General features: G+C 34.4%; 1 protein-coding gene and 1 long non-coding RNA gene across 2 annotated transcripts in view; both read left to right on the top strand.

Moving 5' to 3' along the window:
- Positions 1 to 2,021: 2,021 nt before the first annotated feature.
- On the top strand, positions 2,022 to 3,100 carry LOC132796132 (uncharacterized). Its single transcript, XR_009633504.1, has 2 exons — positions 2,022 to 2,414; positions 2,484 to 3,100. It is a non-coding gene; the product is annotated as an uncharacterized LOC132796132 (long non-coding RNA).
- Positions 3,101 to 16,209: 13,109 nt separating this feature from the next.
- The window catches only part of LOC132783929 (uncharacterized), a 28,730-nt gene continuing 21,157 nt past the window's right edge, over positions 16,210 to 23,782 (top strand). Inside the window, exon 1 of the mRNA XM_060789246.1 lies at positions 16,210 to 16,343. Coding sequence (XP_060645229.1) covers positions 16,340 to 16,343 — 4 coding nt within the window. The 5' untranslated portion in view covers positions 16,210 to 16,339. The remainder of the gene's footprint in view (positions 16,344 to 23,782) is intronic.

Raw genomic sequence — 23,782 nt, 5'->3', positions numbered from 1 at the left:
ACAGCTGTTATAAATATGACTATATATTGTTATATATGAGTATCAGAAAGAAGTAAAAAACGCATAATGTAAATATGAATTCGGACACACATATTATCAATAATAATTTCACACCGACCACAATTTCCAAGCGCTGCTTTTTACACATAGTTTACAGGCAATTTAAGTGTAGCCTTAAAACATATCGACATCTCTCTCTCTCTCTCTCTCTCTCTCTCTGTCTGTCTCAATGGCTTAGTCTGTCTCTTTCTCTTTCCTTCACCATCTCTATGCCGCTTTTATTTCATTAGCTGACCACAAAAATATTTATTCTTTTTACTCGATATTTTTATTCCCGACCTGTCAAACGATTTGCAAAACCAACTGAAGGCCGTTAGCAATTGTTTTCCCCCCCCCCACTCCATTTTTGGTTCGGGTTATGCTCTGTTTGCGTGAACATTTTCGGACCCTTTACCTAGAAGTTATATGAGAATAATAAGTTTCTAGAGCAATAAGCTTCAAATGCATATGGGTACTCCATGACGGAATTTGTCCCTTGCGAGACTCTTTACAGTAACATAATCTTTACAAATAACATAATCTGAAACAATTTTAAAAATAAAAGAAGGTTATTATTTTAGCTCTAAATTAGTATTTTTTTTTTAATTTTTCGGATTTAAGATAATTGCAAAAATGAACAAATTTGAACACATACCAAACAAATGAACGAATTTTTATATTTTATCGGAAAACAGAACAAGTTCTTAAAATAAATCTTAGCTCTAAATATAGTGCTTATCTAAAGCTTTCAGAATAACATTTGCTTATTTTTAATGTTGTTTCAGTTTATGTTATTTTCACTGTAAAGAGTCTCGCACGGGACAAATCCCTTCATGGAATTACTCTTATGCAGGAATTTTCAAATGCTCAATCGCTAAGAGTTTCCTTATTTGTTTCTTTTTCATTAAAATTAATCCATTTAAGATATGTATCAATTTTATCAATATACATTTTACTTTAGATGAACATGTGATTCACATGGTCTCGCACAGTCGATCGAATGGAATGCTACGGTTCTTACTTGTTTTCACTGCGTTTGTCGCATTGTTTTAAGCGTTAAATTTAATTACTCAGCAATGGGTGGCAAGCAACGTTTGTGCGTGGAAAAAACCCAGTTTTGGGGCGGGGATAGCGCACGTGTGATATTTAAACAGCTGTTATACATACTATATGTGTACATATAATACTATGTATGTGTATGCATAATAACACTACCACACCGGATAACGGTCTGTGAAATGTTTTTATTTATCGTGCAAAAAATTAAAGCGAGCAAATAAATATAATTAATAATATATCCGAATGTGAACTATGTTAATTAGAGTTTGCACTGCTTTAATATAGCAAAACATTATTTTCTTCAAAAATGGGGCTTAAAGTATATTTTTGTCTTTTCCAGATACTCCAGTCTATATTGTGAGTTATTCTTTGCTAGGTGCACTTTCAATATACCAATTATATTAATGAAAGTATTGTTGGGCTGTGTTTTGAATTCTCGATTATTTTCTAACCTTGTTAAATTATAAGTTTAATCTTATCAAATATTTTCTTATTAATGAATACGAATGAATAAATGAATGAACAAACAAAATATACACAATACAATTATATTAATGAAAGTATTGTTGGGCTGTTTTCAATTCTCGATTATTTTCTAACCTTATCAAATATATTCTTATTAATGAATATGAATGAATCAATGAATGAACGGACAAAATTTACGTTTCAGTAAAGTGAACGAGCTGAATAGGTTCATCTTTATCGTTATTTTTCGTTCAGTGAATCACTTTTGATCTTTAATTAAGGTGTTAAGCTTGATTTTCTACTTTCCGGAAATGTATGTACCGACCCCAGAAAGTATATACATATTATATATTCGTGATCAGCTTTAACAGCCTAGACTATATAGCCATGTCCGTGAGTCTGTCTGTCCGAACACCTTTATCTCAGATACTATAAGAGATGGAGAATTTTCACTCAAATCAAGTTAGTTTTAAATAGTCAAGCACACTCGGCTTTATTTGTCTTACTTTTTCTATGTGATATGATATATGTGGGCTATTCTGCCGATAAAGATACATACATCCCTATTACGCAATATAGAAACAATGCCATATCATTCGGCTATTAGTGTTAAATTTATTATTACACAAAGGAAACGTTGATTCAATTTACAAACGTATTTTATACACGAATAACACATAATTTTAACTAATAATCACAAATGAAGTTACTATAATTAATTGTTATTCAAATATGAGAAAATCAAGTCAGCTGCAGAAACCGGCAAACTTATTCAATTTTCCAATACGAAATGGAGATGAAGAAACATTTTCCGAAATAACCGAAGTCTATAGAAATGAATGGCAATGCGAGTGAGTTATTAATAATAACAATTATGACGCCCACAATATGTATTTCGTTTAAATATTTCCTTCTTCTAGACCCAATAAAAAGAAAAGCAAATAATTCATTAAAATAATGACTTTATCTGTAACAATATTTCGCCTGTGATTTATCCAATTCGAGCATCTTAATTGGCAATACGAATATGCACTCGATGAGCTTAATTTCCGATTAAGATTATTTAGTTACACACCCATCTGGATTGGCGACTGAGACGGCCGTCTCAATATCAGTATCGAGGATTTATGGTGGCTTTATTTGCTTTTGGTTGAGAATTTGGCTACTGTTTTGACCAGAAACCGTTGCGAACACCCTTGTGGCATGTCAATAAGCCATTTCGTGAGGCTTTCGCTTAGTTTCGGAAATATCGCCTGAATGATTTTCGTGTTAAATTAATTAAATTCAATGCGTGCTCGACAAACATTTGACCAGCGTTGATAGAGCAAATCTAATAGCTTCTTCCAAACGCTTGCCTTCAATTCGCAGTCCTTGTAATTGGGAACTCAATGATTTTGCCTTACTTTCAATGCATGTGTATATATGTATATTTCATAAGTATATATACATTATCGGTAGTAGTATCATTAGTTGGAAAACACATTGAACTTTAATTATATCACCTCAATAAATCATACATAAATCTGATCATATCAAACACTAACAATATCAAACTCTTTAGCCAAGGTTTTAATAGAGCTAATATAAATGTAATATTTGGACGTTGACGTGGACAGACATGGACAGCACTATCAAGTGGCCCACACCAAGCAAGGATTTGTTCCGAGCGACCCAAGATGTTGTACATACCGCCTCCCGCCCCAACGACCGAGGGGCTCACGATATAACGTGCGGGGATGGAACATTTATCTATATAACTATATTAGAAAAAATACATAGAGTATAAGGAAGACAAGTGTGATAATATAGTACAAAGAGAAGAAATAGAAAAGGTTCGACTTATAATTGGATAAAAAATATTATATTGTGAGAAAAGAATACGGAAAGGGTTTTTTTGGCATAGTTTTAAGTCTATTCAGTGGAATTAATTTACGAAAAAATATTACTCCAAGCATGGTTCTACGATCGGATGAGTGGGAATATTTATAACTAAAAGTCTACTACGATAAGGCCGGAAGTGAGCAGTTCACGGCACGATGGGCGAAGAGCCAAAATTGTCTAATCTATCTTAATGAACCATATATTCGGGAGCCCAAATACAAGACGCATACTCAGGACTCGGACGAAAAAGTAAAGTATAGAGCAGTTTTGTAATGTAAGGATGAATAAATTTATTTAGACCAATTTAGACCAACACTTAATATGTCCCGGTATGCCAACGTCACGATTAGCTATAGAAACAAGCATGTTTCAGATTGACTACTTTAGATGTTTTCTATGAATACCTATAACTCATTAAAGAATTCTTAATCGCGAAAATTAACGTAATTGGACATACATATATCTAAAATTTTAATTCTCTCCCGCTACCCATAGGGTAGAAGGGTATTATAACATTGTGCCGGCAGGGAATGTATGTAACAGGTAGAAGGAGGCATCTCCGACCCTATAAAGTATATATATTATTAATCAGCGTCAACTTCCGAGACGATTTAGCCATGTCCATCCGTATGAAACACTGGATCTCAGAGACTATAAGAGATAGAGCTATAATTTTTTTCGACAGCATTTATTATGTTTTTTTGCCACGCCCTCTTCCGCCCCTGCAAATCAAAAAAAATCGAATAACAAGCGTAATTTTAAAGCTAGAGCTGGTAACAACTATAGTAATTGTGATTCCTGAAAGTTTGGTTGCGATCAGATAAAAATTATGGAAGTTATTAAAGATATACTTTTGTATGGGCAAAATCGCCTAATTACTAGGGGTCTGAGTTGCTTCGGCCGACAATCTGGTACATTGTGCCGTATCGTATATTTTGAATATGGTACTATATCGATATACCAAATATACAATTTGGTATATTTTTAGTATTTTTTAAATACTGAAATATTTTGCACACTCGAGCACACTCGACTGTAACTTTCTTACTTGTTATAAATAATTCCTGATGGAATTGACAAAAATCAGATGCAATTGCATTCTTACGTTAAGTTTATGTTGGATTGAAATTTCTCATTTGTTTGATTTATTTATTTTTTGGCATTGATGTCTAAAAACGTCAATAAAACGTTCAGCATCAGCTTACCACAGTTTGTTTGTTAGGTGATAGATGATAGATTAATGACATTTTCCTCGTCAACGCGTCCAACATAGAATGAACATCAAGAGCAACGGTGCTTCGCATCTTATATATACAAATTATATATATATACAGTATGGGCATCTGTTTAATGTTGGTAGACAATTTTTTCCTGCTTGTTGTATTTCCAAATTGGCTTTTGGTTCTTTTATTGCATTACATAAAAATCATTAATTACAACAACTTGTCGTGAAATTTAAATGTCGCTCTGCCATACAACAAAATAAGAGGGACAAATATTGAAAAGCAAAGGTGAAACACGTTGCACTCCGGCACTGGGTGCGTTATATTGTTGTATGTGAGTATGGGTGCAGGACAACTTTGTATACTTGGCTGGCAAAAAAAAAAAGAATCAGAAGATGAGGAGGACAACCGGTCGAGGGTACGACAATTTTTTGAACAGCACAGCACTTTGTATCGGAATGAGTATAGCACAGACACACACACTCGCACACACCCACATATCCGTCGACGCTACACACACAAACACACATACACCCACACATCTGTACATAACAGAACCTACACAGTTACATTTTATGAGGGTGGCAACATTTTTGCTTTTTATGTTCGACAGATTTTCGTGTTGGTATGTGAAACATGCTGATTCCCAGTGATTACAATTGTTGTGCTGTTGCAGAGAGTCCCCCGCCTCCGCCTCCACCTCCGCCACCTACCGTACCGCCCATCAGGCCGACCTCATGGCCACACCACTTGGCCGGATGCCGTAAAAAGCACAACGAAAGCATATAAATAAAAAGAAACAACAACATCAACAACAATACCAACAGACAGCCGTGGCAAAAATTTCGTACACAAAAATAAAATGTTAAAAGAGGCAAAATCGAAAATCAACGGAACCTATAGAGATTTCAAGAATACTCTATGGCTTGCCAAATCAAATCACTTATTTAACATACATTCAGTGTCACAATCAATAACAAAAAACATTCAAATTACTTAATAATAGAAAATATGTATAATTGTGAAATGGTTTAAGTTAACATATTTGTTAAGTTTTCTTAAGTTTTCCCAAATGCAATTAATCAATAGCTAAATGAAACAGAAAAATAGCGATGTGATGCTTAAAAGTCCGTGAAAGGACTGTCTATATGTTATGTATGTATTTGAGTTTTTGTTTATTTCCATATTGAAAATAAATACAATTTACGATTACATAAACTATGATTTAATATTTAATTATAATAATTTGATATTACTCATATTTTTAAGGATCACCCAAATGTAGTTCCAGATTTCCTTGAATATTTTATAATTCGTAACTTAAGCAAATGCTTTGTATGATTCTCAAGCGACTTTTGAGTACAGAGTATGATACAAAATTTTTTTTATTTCGCTCGTTACAATTTTCGTGATGTTCTCCTGACAACTCAGCAGAGATCAACTTATTATGCGAGCGTTGGAGTGTTGGCTAACTGTGTGTGTATGTGGCTGTGTGTGTATTTTTGTGTGTATAGAGCTTTGGGAGCGGTCGTGGTGATCTGTGTCCAGGACAAGCCAGAGTACGCTGGCACAGGTCCAGCCAGGCCGTTGACAATTAAGGTGAATGAATATTTTAATATTGGCAAACAGATTATACATATGGGCAAAGGCTATTCGCAGAGCAGCCAGGACATGCAACGCTACATACCATATATGTATGTATATATGTATGAAGCTGGATCTGAGCAAGGACCTGGACACGCACTCAAATAATGGCGTTAAATTTAATTCAATTGAATTGAATTGTTGTTGGCACAATGCATCAAAAGCAAACGTAACGACGACGATAAGAAATGGACGAACGTCGAACTTTTTTCTCTCTTTTACCTCTATTAAAAATAATCAAATAAGAGAAATCAACGAAATAAAATACAATTGCATGTGCATATTTATTGTATTGTATTCGCAGTGGTAGTTACCACTACAGCCACAGAATGGCAATTATTCTGGCGCTCTGTGAGTCCCTTATGCAACTAAAGGCGAAGTTGAAGTTCTTTTGCTCATATTTCAGAAATGAAAATAATGCACAACATATTTGGAGAAAAAGCTACTTGAATATCTCGACTGGAGAGTAGATTTACTTATTTTCATTAAACATATTTTATGATTCCAAAACTGCCTTATCGGTTGTGTTGCTGCAGCTACACAAGCTCCTTTATTTTTTATTGCTCGGTATATCAGTTTAACAGCCCCACATACATACATACATATGTACATTTTGTATGTTATATCCCAGAGATGAAGTCTGTTTACGTAGCTATGTTAAAGTCAGTCACCATTAAAAGACTGCACAAACCACCCGAAGTGGTGCAACAAATCTAATATTTTTAATAGGTTCATTAGTTGCCTTTATTTATATTGTATACGAACGAGCAAGCTTGAAATACTTTGTGTTCTTCCGATGCCTTTTTTAAAGTTCTACATAGTGTTGATTAACATAACATAATGGAATAATTCTGTTACATAATGTAGGTGCTTTACATAGTGTTGGTTCTGTTACTTTATAGACGCTGTTATTCTCTATTTAACAATTTAAGATTTGATACAATATTTTTTTAAATTATAAAATAGTTTTGGCAGCAACAGACTGCTCGAATGTTGTTTACCCCAGTGTTTACTCCATTTAATAAAAGCATAATTGAGGCAGAATCTTCGCAAAAACAATTCGCAATAATTTTGCGACCAAGATTATGGCATTCTTGGTCAGCGAGGTCCCAATTTGATGATTGAATATTGATTATGAATGAAACTTAATCGACGATGTAATTGCATAATGTGGGTGTTGCCGATAACCAAAGGTCGCCACAGAGTTCGAAGTGACTAAGGCCGCGGAGTGTGGCAGACTTCTAATCAAAATTGCCACAAAACAGCAGCAGCACCAGGAGCACACTAAACTGATTGTTGGCCCGCATGTGTCAGCGTAAACGAGTCTGTGTGATTGCGTGTGTGAATGCATACATACATACATATATACATACATACATACATACATGGTTTACCTTTGTGCAAGTATGGGTGTTTGTATTTTTAGCGGCGTACATGTGAGCTGGTTGGCGTTGCTGCTGGACATCTAATGTTGGATGGCAGTAAAACTTGATGAAAATCGATTTTAATTACAAAGTCAATGCGCGTAATTGCTTTGCACCTAACTCAAGTGGGCAGCGCACTTTGATGTTTCCATCGATCTGCACACGAACAAGCAATTTGTAACAAGTTGTTAGCATTGTTTCAACAGTTGGAAGTTGTATTAAGCTTAGTAGTCCTGGAAGAAAAATTTAAATTAAAATTTCTAATCAAAAATGTAACACTTTTATAGATTTCTGAGCCATTTGAAGTCTATGATTTTTATTTTATATACTAATGAGCATGAAGACACCACTATGCACCGATTAAACCTAAAACAAGGAAGAAAGCTACAGTCGAGTGTGCTCGACTGCGAGATGCTCATTTTAAATAAAAGCAAAATATTGTGGTATTTTTCTCAAAATATACCAAAATAAAACTACAAAAATACTAAAAATATACCAAATTTTATATTGGTAAATTGATATGATGCTACAGTGCAAAATATACCAGATTGTCGGCCAAAGCAACTAAGAGCCCTAGTAAGTAGGCGTTTCTACCCATACAAAAAAATTCATTAATAACTTCGAAAATTTTTATTTGATCGCAAACCAAAATTTCAGTAATCATAAATTCTTATTACTGTACATACAAAAATTACCGACTCTGCCTTTAAAATTACACTTGTTATTCGAATTTTGTCAATTTTCGGGGGCAAAAGTAGGTGGGGCAAAAATTTGAAACCAACTTGATCTGCGTGCAAACATAACAAATTCTGTCGAAAAAAAAATAAAGCTCTATTTCTTGTAGTCTCTCAGATCTAGGTGTTCATACGGACAGACGGACATGGCTAGATCGTCTCGGCTGTTGACGCTGATCAAGAATGCCGGAGATGCCTCCTTCTACCTGTTACATACATTGCTGGCAAAAAGTTATAATACCGTTCTACCCTATTGGTAACGGATATAAATATCTCTTCAAATTTATGTGATATTTATAGATCATCATCATCACGTGAAAAATACTCCACAAAATATTGAACTAGAAGATTACTAAAGTTAATCGCATGCACACACGTAACTACATCAAATTATTAAAGACGCACTTGACACCACAATAGAAGGTCATCTGCTCATGTGCTGCATCATCTTGCATACCAAAATATAAAGGTTTCTGTAAGCTAGGGAGATATCTATTGGAGCTAAGAAACTATTGGTAGCTATATAAGACCAAAAAAAATTTTGAAATAAAAGTCAGTTATATATACATACACATATGTATTTAGGATAGTCAAATTAACATTTATTTTATTCGGTTTTAATTTCACAAGTTTAAATTAATATGTATTTTGTAGTTTAATGTTAATTAAATTAAAGTTTTTTTGACAAAGGGAATGGATTTTACAACTTAACTTCTACAGCTCTATGTTCGATTTTACTCAAACAACTGTGACGAATTTGCGCGCAGGCTATACCGTAACCAATGAAGTTCTGCTTAGATGTGATTATTGCTTGCTGAAAACTAAAAATTAAACAAAAAAACATGTGAAATCGCATGCACTGCCTATTTCTATAGCGACAATATCCCAAGCACATGCTATTGCAACTTGGTTGCATAACTTTTCTGGTTTTCATTTTCTTATGTAGTCTTGAACCTCAACAATATTAATTATTGCTGTTTCTCTCCACGAGAAAATGTCTCAGACCCTCTTTCTAACTTTTTTTTTTTAATTATCAATCTGGATGCTTTTCTTCACTTTGCAGATATGAGTAGAATAATAAGTGGAATAATAGGTTGTACATTTTTTTGCTTATAGAACTGTTGATTTGACATCTACATACATTCTAGTATCGGAGTATCGATACGCTTAAAATTTTGCTGCGTTTTTTACGGTTTTTTTTTATGTAAAGTTGCGCGGAAAAACACGATAGCGTATTTGAGAACAGAGGTTTATTGCTAATCATTGGAACCTTACATATCTTTAACACTCACACATTCTACATGTATATGGCCACCTACATAGGTCTCAGAGACGATAAGAGTTAAAGCTTTACTTTTTTCAACAGAAATTGTAGTGTTTGCACGCAGATCAAAAAATCGAATAACAAGCTTAATTTTGAAGCTAGAGTCAAATTTTTGTATAGACAATAATAACTATAGTATTTATGATTTCTGGGGATTGGCATTATATAAATATTTTTCAAATTATTTAAGAAATACATCTGAATGAAAAATTACGCCTGCTGCAATCGGGTCTTAGCTGCTTTTGCTGACAATCTGGTATATTTTCACCTATTTGGTATATTTGTATTAGAATGTATTATATTATTTAGTATTTGTACAGTATTATTATTTGGTATTTGAGTCGAGTTAAGCACACTTGACTGTAGCTTTCTTACTTGATTTAAGTTATTTTTTTCCTGTTGTGTTACACTTCCTTCCAACATGCAATTGCTGCATTTTATTAAAAGCTCAGAGCAATGGAAATAATAAATAAATTGGAATATAATGACCATATATATCATATAAATACATACTTTTCATTTCTTATTTTAATGTTAAGCTTAATAGCATTGAAGCTATTTGGTTCATTATGTAATTATCTATTAATATTAAAATTAATCATTAGGTACTTGTTTCGATCAAAAATATAGTAGATATATACATATATATATATATAGATACATGTGTATGTGTTGAATCGGTAAATTGAATTTTTCATTGCATAATTTTGTGCGGAAATTATTGTTCGAGAAGCGGAAGTGGAATGTTTGTATTTGTACTGCAACCAGTTGCAATCAATGAATTTCATGAACCTTCAACATACTCCCAAACAACAACAAGCGGTCCCCGAGAATTTTTGGCATTTGTCGTTGTAGTTGTCGTTGTTGTCGATGTCGACACGCGAGGACGTTTGTCCGAGTTCGAGTGGCATATGAGTACTACATATGAGTGTATGGCATGCATACGATACGGAACATTCGGCCCATGCCCCTCTGTGGGGCACATACTCTTTTAGCAGAAGCACATCTCTGTGCGTATATGTTTGCACAGCCTGGCCAAATGGACTGCCCTGTTGCATGTCATTAAGGGCAGCGCTTGGATCGCAAAATGCTAAGCGAAACACTTTCTCTATTATTTCGCCATACCCCACAATTTTGGAGCATTAACTTCTTAAATAATTGCTCAGCTCAGTTGAAAGAGTATGTAAATATAATTTAATTCGGTGCACCACAGTTGGTGAATTGGCATCGTTGCTGATTTCTGGAATCACACTGTTGCAAATTTAATTAAAGCATTCCCAAAGCATACACACACAACTTATAACATAGCTGCAGCAGCCGCATTATTGTTGTTGAAGTCATAGTTGTTGTTGTTTACGCTGTTGATATTTTGGTTGTTGTTGTTGTTGTTGCTGATGTTATTGTTATTGTTGTTATTGCATTGTCAACAATAAGCAGCATGCACTCGAGTGCACAGCCAATGCATAGAACAATCCCCACATACCATTACCATTCGCATACTCTTTCCCAATTTCAAACTTTACTCGAACACCCGCCACCATCCTCTTACCTGCCAATGCATTTGCTTGGCTGCACACAGAGCAAACACGCAAATTGCCAGCACATATTTTGCATTTTACTTTTATTTCCATTCCCATTTCCATTTCATTTTATATTTCTTTATTTTTGCATACTTTTTGAGGCTGCGCTTAAAGTTCGATTCAACTAAAGCAACCTCGCTTTGGGTAAAGAGTTAAAGTCCCGACAGAATGTAAAGGAAACACTCCCGGCACCATCGCCCGACACCCAACACCCCGACCAGCCACAACATTCAGCTTCCAACACCCGACGCCAGAACCAGCAACAACTGCAGCAACACCCGCAGCAACATTCACATCAACATTCGCAGCAATATCCGCAGTCATCTTGATTTAAATGAAATTTAACTTTGTGCATATTAAAAAACTTTTGCATTTTTGATGCGAAATAAGAAAAGTTTTCGGCCTTTCTTTCTATTTTTCTGTGCTTCCTTATTTATTATTATTTTATATATATACATATATTTTTTATTTGTTTTGTAGTTTCCTTCATAACAGAAAATTAGATATGACCTTGTGATTCTTTTCACTTTACACACTCGCAATATGTTTCCACGTCTATTAAATAGAGAAACACAGATTCTCTTATCTTAGACTAAATTTAATTTGTACGCTATGTTTTATCTTCGTCTATTATAAAATGTAGTACTAAATTTAATCAATTAAGAATATATGAAGTTAAGTTAAATATAGAAATATGATCGTTGTAGAGCGAGTGGCTTATTATAAAGTAGAGCCAATTTAAAACTTCAAATGTATGTGTAATTGCTCATTTTCGTATTTTGGCTAATATTTTGGTATATGTTAATTATCGAAAAAGTGCGATATCGATGGACGCCTTAAAATTGCTTAACAATTCTGTTCGCTGTTACCAGATGCACGAACTCCATACAAAACAAGTAAAAAGTTACAGTCGAGTGTGCCCGAAAATACTACAAAGTACTAAAAGTATACCAAATGTATGGTAAATATATACCAAATGGTATGTTTGGTATATCGATATAGTACACCATTAAAAATATACCATAGACGGCACAATGTACCAGATTGTCGACCAAAGCAACTAAGAGCCCTAGTACGTAGGCGTTTTTGCCCATACAAAAGTATTTCTTTAATAACTTTCACAATTTTTATCTGATCGCAACCAAATTTTCAGGATCATAACGACTTACTAAGTGGGCGTGGTAAAAATTTGAAACAAACTTGATCTGCGTGCAAACATAACAAATGCTGTCGAAAAAAATTATAGCTCTATCTCCTATAGTCTCTGAGATCCAGTGTTTCATACGAACAGACGCTGATCAAAAATATATACTTTATAGGGTCGGAGATGCCTCCTTCTTGCTGTTACAAACATTTCTGCCGGCACAAAGTTATAATACCCTTCTACCCTATGGGTAGCGGGTATAAAAAACGACTATGCCAAATTTTTGCGGCGACATTTTTTTTTCGCATTTCCTAGCACAAAAAATATAGAAGCGTATCGATACTCCGATAGTGGAAAGTATGTGGACATCAAATCAGCAGTCACATATGCGAATAATAGATGCGAATATTATTCCGCACTGATATCTGCAAAGTGAAAAGAAAATTAAAACGAAAGGGAGACATTTTCTCGTAAGGAGAAATGGCAATAATTAATATTGTGGTGTCGCAAGACTATATATGAAATTTAAATTCGCAAAAAGTAATGCAACCAAGATGCTGGTAATATTGTCGGCATAAAAATTTGCAATGAGTGCAATTTCATCTGTTTTTTTTAATATTGGCATTTATTGAATAGGGAGATGTTTAAGTGGTATGGCCATAATGGTCATAAAGGTTGCTAAAGACTGACACTCTAGAATTTGTAAAACTTTCGATATATGTATATTGCTTTTCTGGGAGCAGCCATTTACAATAAAAATAATTAAATTCTTTTTTCATAATAAACATTGCTCTCCTACAAACATATATACGTATTTATATATACATGATAATTACGTACACTAGAAACTTGCATATGTCAAATTGGATAAGGGAGTGAAATAAACTCCGCAATTCGATTTTGTTATGAGATAATTTAATCGTTTGATATCACTCATCATCATACTATTCTTAAACACTTACAAATGAAATATTCTACTTATCTGAAATTATTATTATTATTCATATAACTTCGGTAACAAGGATCTCTTTTAACTTCATTAGACCAGGTATCTGCATTATTTTATGTTGAATTATATAAGCTCTAAAAAAATGCATGTATGTTGGGTGTTGGTATTTGAAACGGAACCGTCCTGTTTGCAACGTGTTATATTTCCGGTGAAAGCGTGGTAAAAAAAAATGTGCAGTAAGAATGCAGAGTAAACAGCCAAAGAGTGAGAAACGAGGTAAAGAAGAAAACCAGAGCCAATACACTATACACGTAAGAAATAAGCTAGAAAAAGTAGTTGGGAACGAAAACAAGACTCTAGGGCAGACCTAACTTGCTTATGAAGATTTATGAAATGTTGTTTTTATATTACCAGCCCCAGACAACAACAACAGCAACCTACGACAACACTCTATGTTGCAAGAACAATAAAAAGGAAACCACCCATCAAATACGTGAGAATTGAGCAAATTTCATGCGGCGAAGTCTTCCGCTTTTACCCTCTACCTAAAAATTGTTGTTAAGGAGTATGCTGAACGAACAGACAACAATTACGTATTTGACATTAAAAATATTGCTTATAAATAAATCTTAACCACAACATTCAGAAATCGTCTTCAAATGCACATGATTATTTCAATATTAAATAAATCTTATAATTACTTTGTTCATCCAATTACAACGAAACATTAATTATTATGGGCTGTAGTTCATGTTAAAAGTATAAAAATTACTGACTAGTCTTAAACTTATGTTGTTATCTGTATTTTCTGATTGGCATGTGTCGAAGGTTCCATTTCCGCAATGTAATACAAACTGGATCTGTAACCTACACAAACAAATGCTTTCTGGGACCTGGGACAAGTGCTTTCGCTGTAAAAATGGAACAAAATTGCTGACGATTTTTAGAAAGAACTAGAAACTAGCCTACAAGTTAGTTATACTATCCGTATAAGTCTGATTTTTAGATATATTACCAGATTTTGACTTGAAAAAATAAATAGCAGTTTAATACAAATGCGACACATCAAGCTGTGAATCTTAGAGACTATATTTAAAATTAGCAATTTGCCAAACATTGTTTATAAACATTAAACTTAAACTAAAGTTGACAAAAATGTATTCCAAAAATGTGCAATCATTGTTCATAAAATCAAATGAGCAATATGAATAGTGAAAAGAAAATAGTGTGTAAGCGAGTCAGAACTGATGAAGCTTTCTAACGACGCATCGAATGGCGTGATCGAAAGCTCTGTGTGAGAGCTTTTGCATTGTGCAGTTTCTTTTCAGTAGATTCCTTAACCATGGAAGATTACAAAATTTTAGATAAGTTGTTAATTAAGAATTATTTTGCCTTTTTTGTATGGATCTTGGTTGTATGAATTGCGAACACTTTTCAAAGAGTTTCAAGATGCCAAAGTTTTAGCCAGAACGGTTAAAAAACATAGTGAAAAATTTAAGTGGCATAGAACATGGTATATATACATATATAATGACAAAGTGTCGCCGATTTTTAGTCTTGCTAGGTTTTTAGATTGAAGTCATTTACGTGTTTGATGTTTAACTTTTAGCTGTTTTAAGCTTTACTTTATCGATGCCTTTAATAAATCAAATGCAATGCCTTTATCGCCAAGCAGTTGAAGTGAAGCTGCCATCTCAACATCGCAGCATTAGCTTTAGCTTTGCCTTTGTCTCTGTCTTTGCCTTCAACTGGCTGAAACTCAAGTACAACTCATTGTGCCGCTGTGAATTGAAGTTCTCATTGGTTCAGGGGTGGCTCCACGGCTCTATACATACATACATACATACATATATCCAACTATGGAGGGGCGACACTTGAGGGTGTGCGATAAGGAAGTGCAATTGTAGGGCTGTCGGCAGCTAACAACAATGGGCTGGTGCACTTTGCCGTTTAGACCCAGCACTCAAGTGCATTGGCTTGCCATTTTTCTTGCCATGCGAATAGATTGCCTTGAAGCCTTTTCTTCACAAGTGTTTCTAGTGGCAATTTCCATTGTTGCGCTTGTCTCACATCGCGACTGTGCAACGTATAAAGAATTAGCTCAGAGGAACACTCTATCAAAATGACAGACTGCCTCATCCACTCACACTCATAGTTACACAGGCACTCACTCTTTCAATCAACTCACTCAAAGTTGTCATAAATCTTTCCTCAACGCCACTTTATTAATTCACGATTACAGCGAAGAGCTGAGAGCCGATTGCAATTAACTGCCAACTAAGGGTTGTGATGCCCTCCACACTTGACACAATGAAACGTAAATCATTTTAAATTGCATTTTAAGCATTTGTAAATAGCCCACCTAGCTATTTCAATAATATTCTCTCATACCAAGTGTCAATTTACTCATCTGTAAATTTAGCAATACCATTAGAGATCCCTCCAATGAACACAGGTTAAAAATGATTCTTGTGTACTTTAGAAAAGTTCTAAAAATGTAAATATAAATGACATGCAATAAACGTTGTTAGCAAAAGCTTGAACACAAATTGAATTTGATAATTGTTAAAGAAAACTTAGAAAGTATACAGAGAGAAAAAATTCAGATTGAAAAGTAAATTGCAAATCTTAATTTAAGAACTTTTCGATCTTTAAAATATCTTGAACAAAGATTGCGTTCTTCAATCATTGTTTTGAGAATAAAAAATCTTTATTTAAGATCGAAAAGCTCTTAAATTCAAGAATTTTGTTATTTTTTCTTAAAAGAAGAAGTTTAAATCTTGGAAGTGCGAATGTTGCAATTGCTGTCAGCTCTGTAAGTAGAGATTCTGGGTTCTGGTCCTGGGCATAAACTCGAGTCGGATCGTATATTAATGGGTAAGTGCCGTAATTGTAACTAATATAAGAAAACAGTTTGACAACATATAAATAAATATAAATAGTGAATAGCGCACAACTAAATTTTAGAATCTTGATTTAAGTTTTGGCTTTCTTAGTTCAGTTTTACAATATTTCCATTCTAGAAACAAGATTATTATCTTGAATTGGGCAACATAGAAAATGCATATGAAGAAATTTGATCTTGATTTAGGAATTGACCTTTTTGGTTTAATTTTAGCATCACAAAATCTTGAATACAGCACGTATTTTTCTCTGTGGACAAGGTAAGGTAAAAGTTATGTCATCTAATGGAAATACATTTTAAAATACCAAATAGCTTTTTAGTTTTCATACCCGCTACCCATAGGGTATTATAACTTTGTGCTGGCATGAAATGTATGTAGCTTTCCTACTTCTTCTAGCTTTCTTTGTGTAATTCTAAAACTTAGATATACTGATAATGAAATAAAAAGTGAAAGATAAAAGTTTTCTTGAATAATCACAATCAACTTATACAATCAACAATACAATCAACTTAATTTAGAAATTTGATCAAATAAAAAGATGTTCAAAAATCAAGAATAAATCGTTCATTAAGATTGAATGATCTCCTAATCCTAATGTTTTTTAATCGTTACGTTGGAGAAAAACATCAATATGCCAAAGAGCACTAAATCATTTCTTAAATTTTTATTCCCAATACCAATATAGAAGAAAGGGTTTATAACTTTATTATGTCTGACTCTATTAAGTATATATATTCTTGATCAGCGCCAACAGCCGAAACGAAATAGCCATGTTTGTCTGTCTGTTCGTCTGTCCGTATGAATACCTAGAAATAGATACATATATAGTTTTTTTATTGACAGCATTTATTATTTGTGCAGATCAAGTTTGATTTAAATTGTTGCCACGGCCACTTCCGTTACCACAAATCGAACAAATATAATAGCAAGTGTAATTTTGAAGGCAGAGTCGCGATTTTTTTAACTTGCACCAAAAACTACTTCTTTATGGCAAATTAGGTCTACTGCAATCGGGTCTGTAGGTGTTTTGACTAACAATTTAATAAATTTCTTACTCCATATTTTGAATGTTGGACTATAGCAATATACGAAATATACCCTTCGGTTTATTTCAGTATCTATGTGGTATGTTAATTTCATATTTTTAAACCCTCTATTAGTATTAGTATTTGTACGGTATATTATTTTGGTATATTTTTTTAATTAATACATCCATATTTTGGTTTTATTTAAAATTGGTCGCGGGTATCTCACAGAAATCATTGGAATCGAGATGTGCATCAATATCTGCCATTAGCCAAACATCAATTGTGGACGTCTGATTTTGCACAAGAAAAATTCTTTCATTGGCTGAGCCTCTTTGAGTGATCATAATTTATGTGTAACTATTTCTAATGTTATATTTATATTTGCCATATTTTTGTAAATTCGTTTGTTGAGATGCAGATTGATTCGTACGACAAATAGGCTGTTCATATTAAGTGCAGCGCTGAAAACTAATTAAAATCTCAAATAGTTCAACAAAAGCTGAAGGCAATCAGCCTAATGTCGCAATTCATAAATGCACGATAAACTCACTATACTATACTGACACAAACTCATTTCCAGAATTCCTCACACTCGCATGCTTGGAAAGAGTGAAAAATGGAGAATTGTAGGCGTTTACTGTGGGCGTGCCGATGCGATCAAATATGCAAATAATTGCAAAATAAAAATGTGTGCGAAAAGCCAACCGAAGCGCAACTCAAAGCGTATCACAAACTTTTTTGGCTTGCTTTTAAGCAGCACCAGCATTTGGCAAACAAACAGCAGATAGCTGGTGCTCTGGCTTCCTGTACGTGGGCGTGGCTATGGATGGTGTCATCAATTTATTTGCGCCACGCACGCGAGTACAAACAAATTAAATTGCAAATCATGATTAGCTGTCTCACAGCTAAAACCCACCCACAAATACCCAAAACACACACTCACACAGACATGCAACCAAAATTAAAAAAAAAAAAAACAAACAAATATTGAAGCGGCAACAACACTTGGACACAATTTTTTTCATATACGCAGTAAATTCATTCTTACAAGAACATATTTGCAGTGAATACATGAATATGCTCTTCAAGTATTTTAGAATTGTTAATATTAAAAAAAATATTATATCCGCGATTTGATAAAATTTCTCAATTTTCCAACTCATTGAATAAATTGAAGTGTATTTTTCATTTTTTTAATTTATTAGTTAGTGTATTAAATAGTCGCTAAAGGCGAAGAACAAGAAATTTTCTTGTAGCTTCTCACAAACAATTTATGATTTCCACTTTCTATGTATGAGCGCGTTGCAAATAACTTGAAAATCTAACGAAAACAACACGTGCCTCCATTCCGAGCATTTCCAACACCAACACCAAAACCGACTCCAACACCCCAAACCCCGCTGCGAGCTGTTCCCCTCCGATGATGCCGCTGCTGTTTTCGTGCGGTAGTCAGAAGGTTGAAGGAATGTGTGTATTACGTGTGACACGTTTGATAATATGGTGAATAATTTAAATAAAAGCAAGTAACAAACGCTGTCAAGAGAAACAGAGAGGGGCAGAGAGAGCGAAGTCCGTGTTTCTCGACTATCAAATACCTTATGCACATCCCTAAGTAATGCTGATACTATCATTTATGTATGTCCTATGTCCTACTTATGCTTATAAATAAGTTGTTGAAAATAATGCTTTTGAAATTACAAATTATTTTAAGAATGCCTTTTTAGATGCTCAGACTTGCATAACAAATCAAACTTTTTAAGGTAAGTACATCCCTAGATGTACTTATATTTGAGGAAACTACAATACCTGCTTGTACTTATTTTTCTACTAGTATAGGAATGGAGCTATGTTACTGATAATGGCAACATTCCCAACCGCAGTCACAGTCAGTGTCAAATCGTTTTTAAATGATGTGTGAATTATTTAGCATCGATTTATCGACACGATGCAGGACATCAGCAGTAAATTTGTTGTAGTCCCTGGTATTTCCAACACTTGCTGAGTGAATTTGGTTTGTGGTTTCTTATTATACATATATTGTGCACTTGAACTCTAAAATAGCACATGAGATTTGTTATCAAGTTATATTTTAAGAGAAAGCTGAGTGTACTCAATAAAACCATATGCGACAAGTATATCTAAAATATACCGTAACAACACTAAAATACACCAAAGGCTTTATTTGATATATCGATATGGTACTACATTCAAAATATACCATAGAGTGTAAAATATACTAGATTGTCAGCCAAAAGAACTAAGATCCGACTGCAGTAGGAGTTTTTTTGACATACAAAAGAATTTCTGTGACGAATTGTTAGTCGGAAGAGGGCGTGGCAAAAATCTAAAACCATCTTGATCTGCGTGCAAACATTAGAAAAGTTGTCGATTAAAATAATAGCTCTATCTCTTATAGTCACTGTCTCTCTCTTCAGTGCTTACTACGGACAGATGGACATACACAACGTTATAAAACCCTTTTACCCTACGGCAACAATACTATATTGATTGTTTTTATTCCTAAAACATAAAATGTGTTTTCATTTAACTTATATCTTCAAAATAACTACTATTGAAATTTGTAGAATTTATCAATAGCTGTCCATCTATGTAACCATTAAAATGGATGATGACTAAAACAATTTACAGATATCTAAAAGACTATAAATTTTGAAAAGTCAAGTCAACAGCAAATGTCTAAGTTATCTGAGACAGGGTCTCCTTATAATGATTTTATGCTTTGTAGTCTACTATCTAAGAAATTGCTGGCAATATTTAGAGAACAGGCTTTGCTTATGTTTTTTTTTACTTGTGAGATTTACATACGTACACATATGTAAAGCCGATTGACTTATTGCTAAGTAGTATTTCAGCTTGAAATAAAGTTACATCAAATTGAATTAGCACCCAGCCAAATACAAATTTGGAGTGGACTGAGTTGAGCCTACAAATGGCTGTTGCGCTTAACCTCAGATAAATATTTGCACAGCCTCTGGAAAAGGTGAGCACGTCTCAAAACATTCTGTTGCTATTCAAATTGGGGCGCCCCAAAAGCATACACACAGTCCCACACCTATTTCCATTTACTCATACAAAAGCAACGTTCGCACACCTTTCGAGTCCCGAACCTGAAATGTTGAATCTCGCATCCCGAATATCTTCCAAGCACTTTAACATGACCTACGCTTCAGTTATTTGTTTGCACAGTGTGTCCAGTTATTGAATTCCACTTGTTTAGCAAGATTTTCGAGTAGTTGTTGTCGTTATTGTTGTTGCCTTCGCTCTCGCTCTCGCTCTCGCTCTCGTTGTTGCTGTAGCTCCTGTGTAAACATTGCAAAAAACTTTTGCGTGTTAACAACATTTTTCAATATAAGTTTGTTAACTTTCTGCTCACTCACAGACTTACACAAACACGAGTGCGAGTGCGAGTGCGAGTAGTAGTAGAAGAACATTGCCATACTTGCGGAGCCAAAAGTAAAAGTCTATGTGGCAGCAAGTCAAGGATGTCAGTCAGAAGGTCGTCCTCGGTCGTCTTTGCCCAACACTGTTTGTCTGTCTGCTATCTCTTGTAGGTCACTCTGGATGTGTGAGTGTGTTTGCTTGTGAGAGCGCCCGCTGCAAGTGGCAGCTAAGATGATCAAATAAACAGTGAATGGGGAAGCGGAGACGACGGAGCCAAAGGTCACTCTGTGGCAACCAAACGAAACGTAACTTTCGCTTGATGAATTGAATTGTTGACAAACGAACGAAGCAGCAAAACAGAAGAAAATTGTGTTTATTCAGTCATGTTACAGGTTGGTTGGCTTTTCCTACCTCTCCCACCTCAGACTATTGCACTCTTCTCCCGTCCGCTCCATTGATATCGGCGTTAAAGAATATGGCTGTCATCAGGCTAAGCTGTGTTCGAAAGTAAATAAACGCTGATACAGTGTGAGACATTCGTTGGCATACGGCATTCATTGAATATTGTCAGATTCATGGAGAATAATTCGATAGTTAAGTTCAAAAATAAAAATCTATTCCTTCTGAAGTTATGATCTTTGTACATGACTAATCATAAACCTTACCATCTCTTCAAACCAGTATATTTCGTAGCTCCAATCTTTTTAGCTATTTCATTTTTCAAACAAAAATACTGAGTGCTTTTAAATTCAAAAGTGTATAACTTTAAGAGATTATGATAATAAATACTGTTATCTGATCAGAAAAAACACACTACTGTTGAGTATACTCGACTGTGAGATATTATAAACATTTTTTTCCTTTGCGTAACAAGCAGATGGAATCATCTCCGACCCCATATAAAATTTACATTCTTAATCAACGTCAACACACGCGACTATATAGCCACGTCTGTTTATCCGTATGGAACACTGGATGTTAGAGATTGTAAGAAATCTCAAATCAAATCAAATCCTTTTTGATTTGGTTGCGATCAGGTACAAATTTTGGAAGTTATTTAAGAAATACTTTTGCATGGGAAAAACGCCTACTGCAGACGGTTCTTATTTGCTTTGGCTGTCAATCTGGCATATTTTAAACTCTATGGTATTTCTTGGTACACCTTCGGTATTTTCCGAATTTTTCAGTATATTTATTTGGTTTATTTGTAGTACTATATATGGTTATGTTGAAAATGGTTAGTGGGTATCTCACAGTCGACCACAATCGATTGTAGCTTTTTTACTTGTTAATAATAGGAAAACAGTGCGTCATATCAGTATGGAATACGAGTATCACATTGCTGCCAATGTTGTTATGGAAATTTCGTAAAGTTAAACAATTTCTTTAAAAATACAAAATGGAATATTAATAATAATACTATGTAAATATCAAAGTCGCCAGAGGTTACCACTAGTTTACCGTGTATTTTAATAGTTTTTTCGCTCTTTTTCATTATGGATTATATTTTGCAAACGATAATTGGTCAGTTATTCGAAATACCTACATTGACATTTGATAACATTTGAGGTTGCTTAGCTCAAGGGTTAAATAAATATACTCTACAACTACAACTAAACTAGCTAGTTGCCAGTTGCCAGATCCCAGATGCCAGATCCCAGATGCCAGATGCCAACGCAAAATGCCCTTACAAGGGCAACTAGGCTCCTGGGCAGACAGACAAATTGTCCAGATGAAGTGCACTTTGTCACAGGTCCTATGTAGAGGATGTGTGTTTGAATGTGTATAGATGGGCGCACTGCCACTGCTGCTTCTGCTGCTGTTGGCCATAAAAGTAGACTACAAAATATGCTTAAATATGCATTATGGGCTTATGGAGCTGCACTCGGGTAAAAGCGAAGCAAGCTGCCCAGCGCAAAGCACAAACTGAACAGAATTCAACTCCAACTCGATTGCATGTAATGGCACTTAAGCTTACAACACGAAATCTTTCAGACTCTCTTCTACCTATGTATGTTCGAATGGGTTTGGCACAGGTGCAAATGTAAATGCATCAAATCCGAATTGTATTGGTGAGATAGAGATGAAAACTAAGCCCGGCCAGAATATAACCGAAGCAAGTGGACATTTCAATTGCTCGGCTTGCTTCAGCAAAAAGAACTCCAATTTTTTGCAGCTTCTTACTAATATGCAACCAAAGCCTCTTCCAACCCGCCACTGGCAAACATTGAAAGCATTTTTCCAGTGAAAAAGACCAATGGAAAAAAAACAGCAGAATTGATAAAGCGAGAACAGAAAAAATGTTTAGCTGGCCACAGTGCACTGTAACGCGTGACCTTTGCCGTCACTGTCAGTAAATGGCAGAACATTTGAATTTGAATGTACCTTGAAATGAATTTCGCAATCGGCTTAAAGTTCTCCTCTGACTATTGTCATGTCTCACAAGTGCCTGCTTCCACAACTCTTGCGATTAACATAAAATTTAAACAAAATTCTGTATTATGATATAGTTGTCAAAATTAAATCTACATGGCAACAGAAATGCAAATGTGACCAAATGTGAGATATATCAGCATATATTCATATATACACAATTATATATATATATATATATATTCAATAAAAGCAAAACAAAACAGTATTATTCTTAAACTATACCAAATTATTGTACCGAATAAATTACTAAATTATACCGAAGACCATATTTGGTATATTGACATAGTACTACATGGAAAGATTGTCCGCCAAAATAGCTTAGACTAATTCCAATTATCCCCATATTTTCAAAAATAATAAGACAAATCATGTAGTACTTCCTTGTATGATATAGACACTTAAATTTTGTAAAAATGGTTATAGCATAACTTGAATAACTTGAATAGCATAGATTTAGATATGATAGCTCACGTGGGCCAACTCAGTAAAGCGGCAAACTGGAGCACATCCAAAAAAAAAATGGTTCCCAAGCAATACAATGATC

This window comes from Drosophila nasuta, chromosome 2L (genome assembly GCF_023558535.2).
Source record: "Drosophila nasuta strain 15112-1781.00 chromosome 2L, ASM2355853v1, whole genome shotgun sequence".
NCBI classification, from domain to species: Eukaryota; Metazoa; Arthropoda; class Insecta; order Diptera; family Drosophilidae; genus Drosophila; species Drosophila nasuta.
This window is presented reverse-complemented; position numbering and strand designations above follow the sequence as displayed.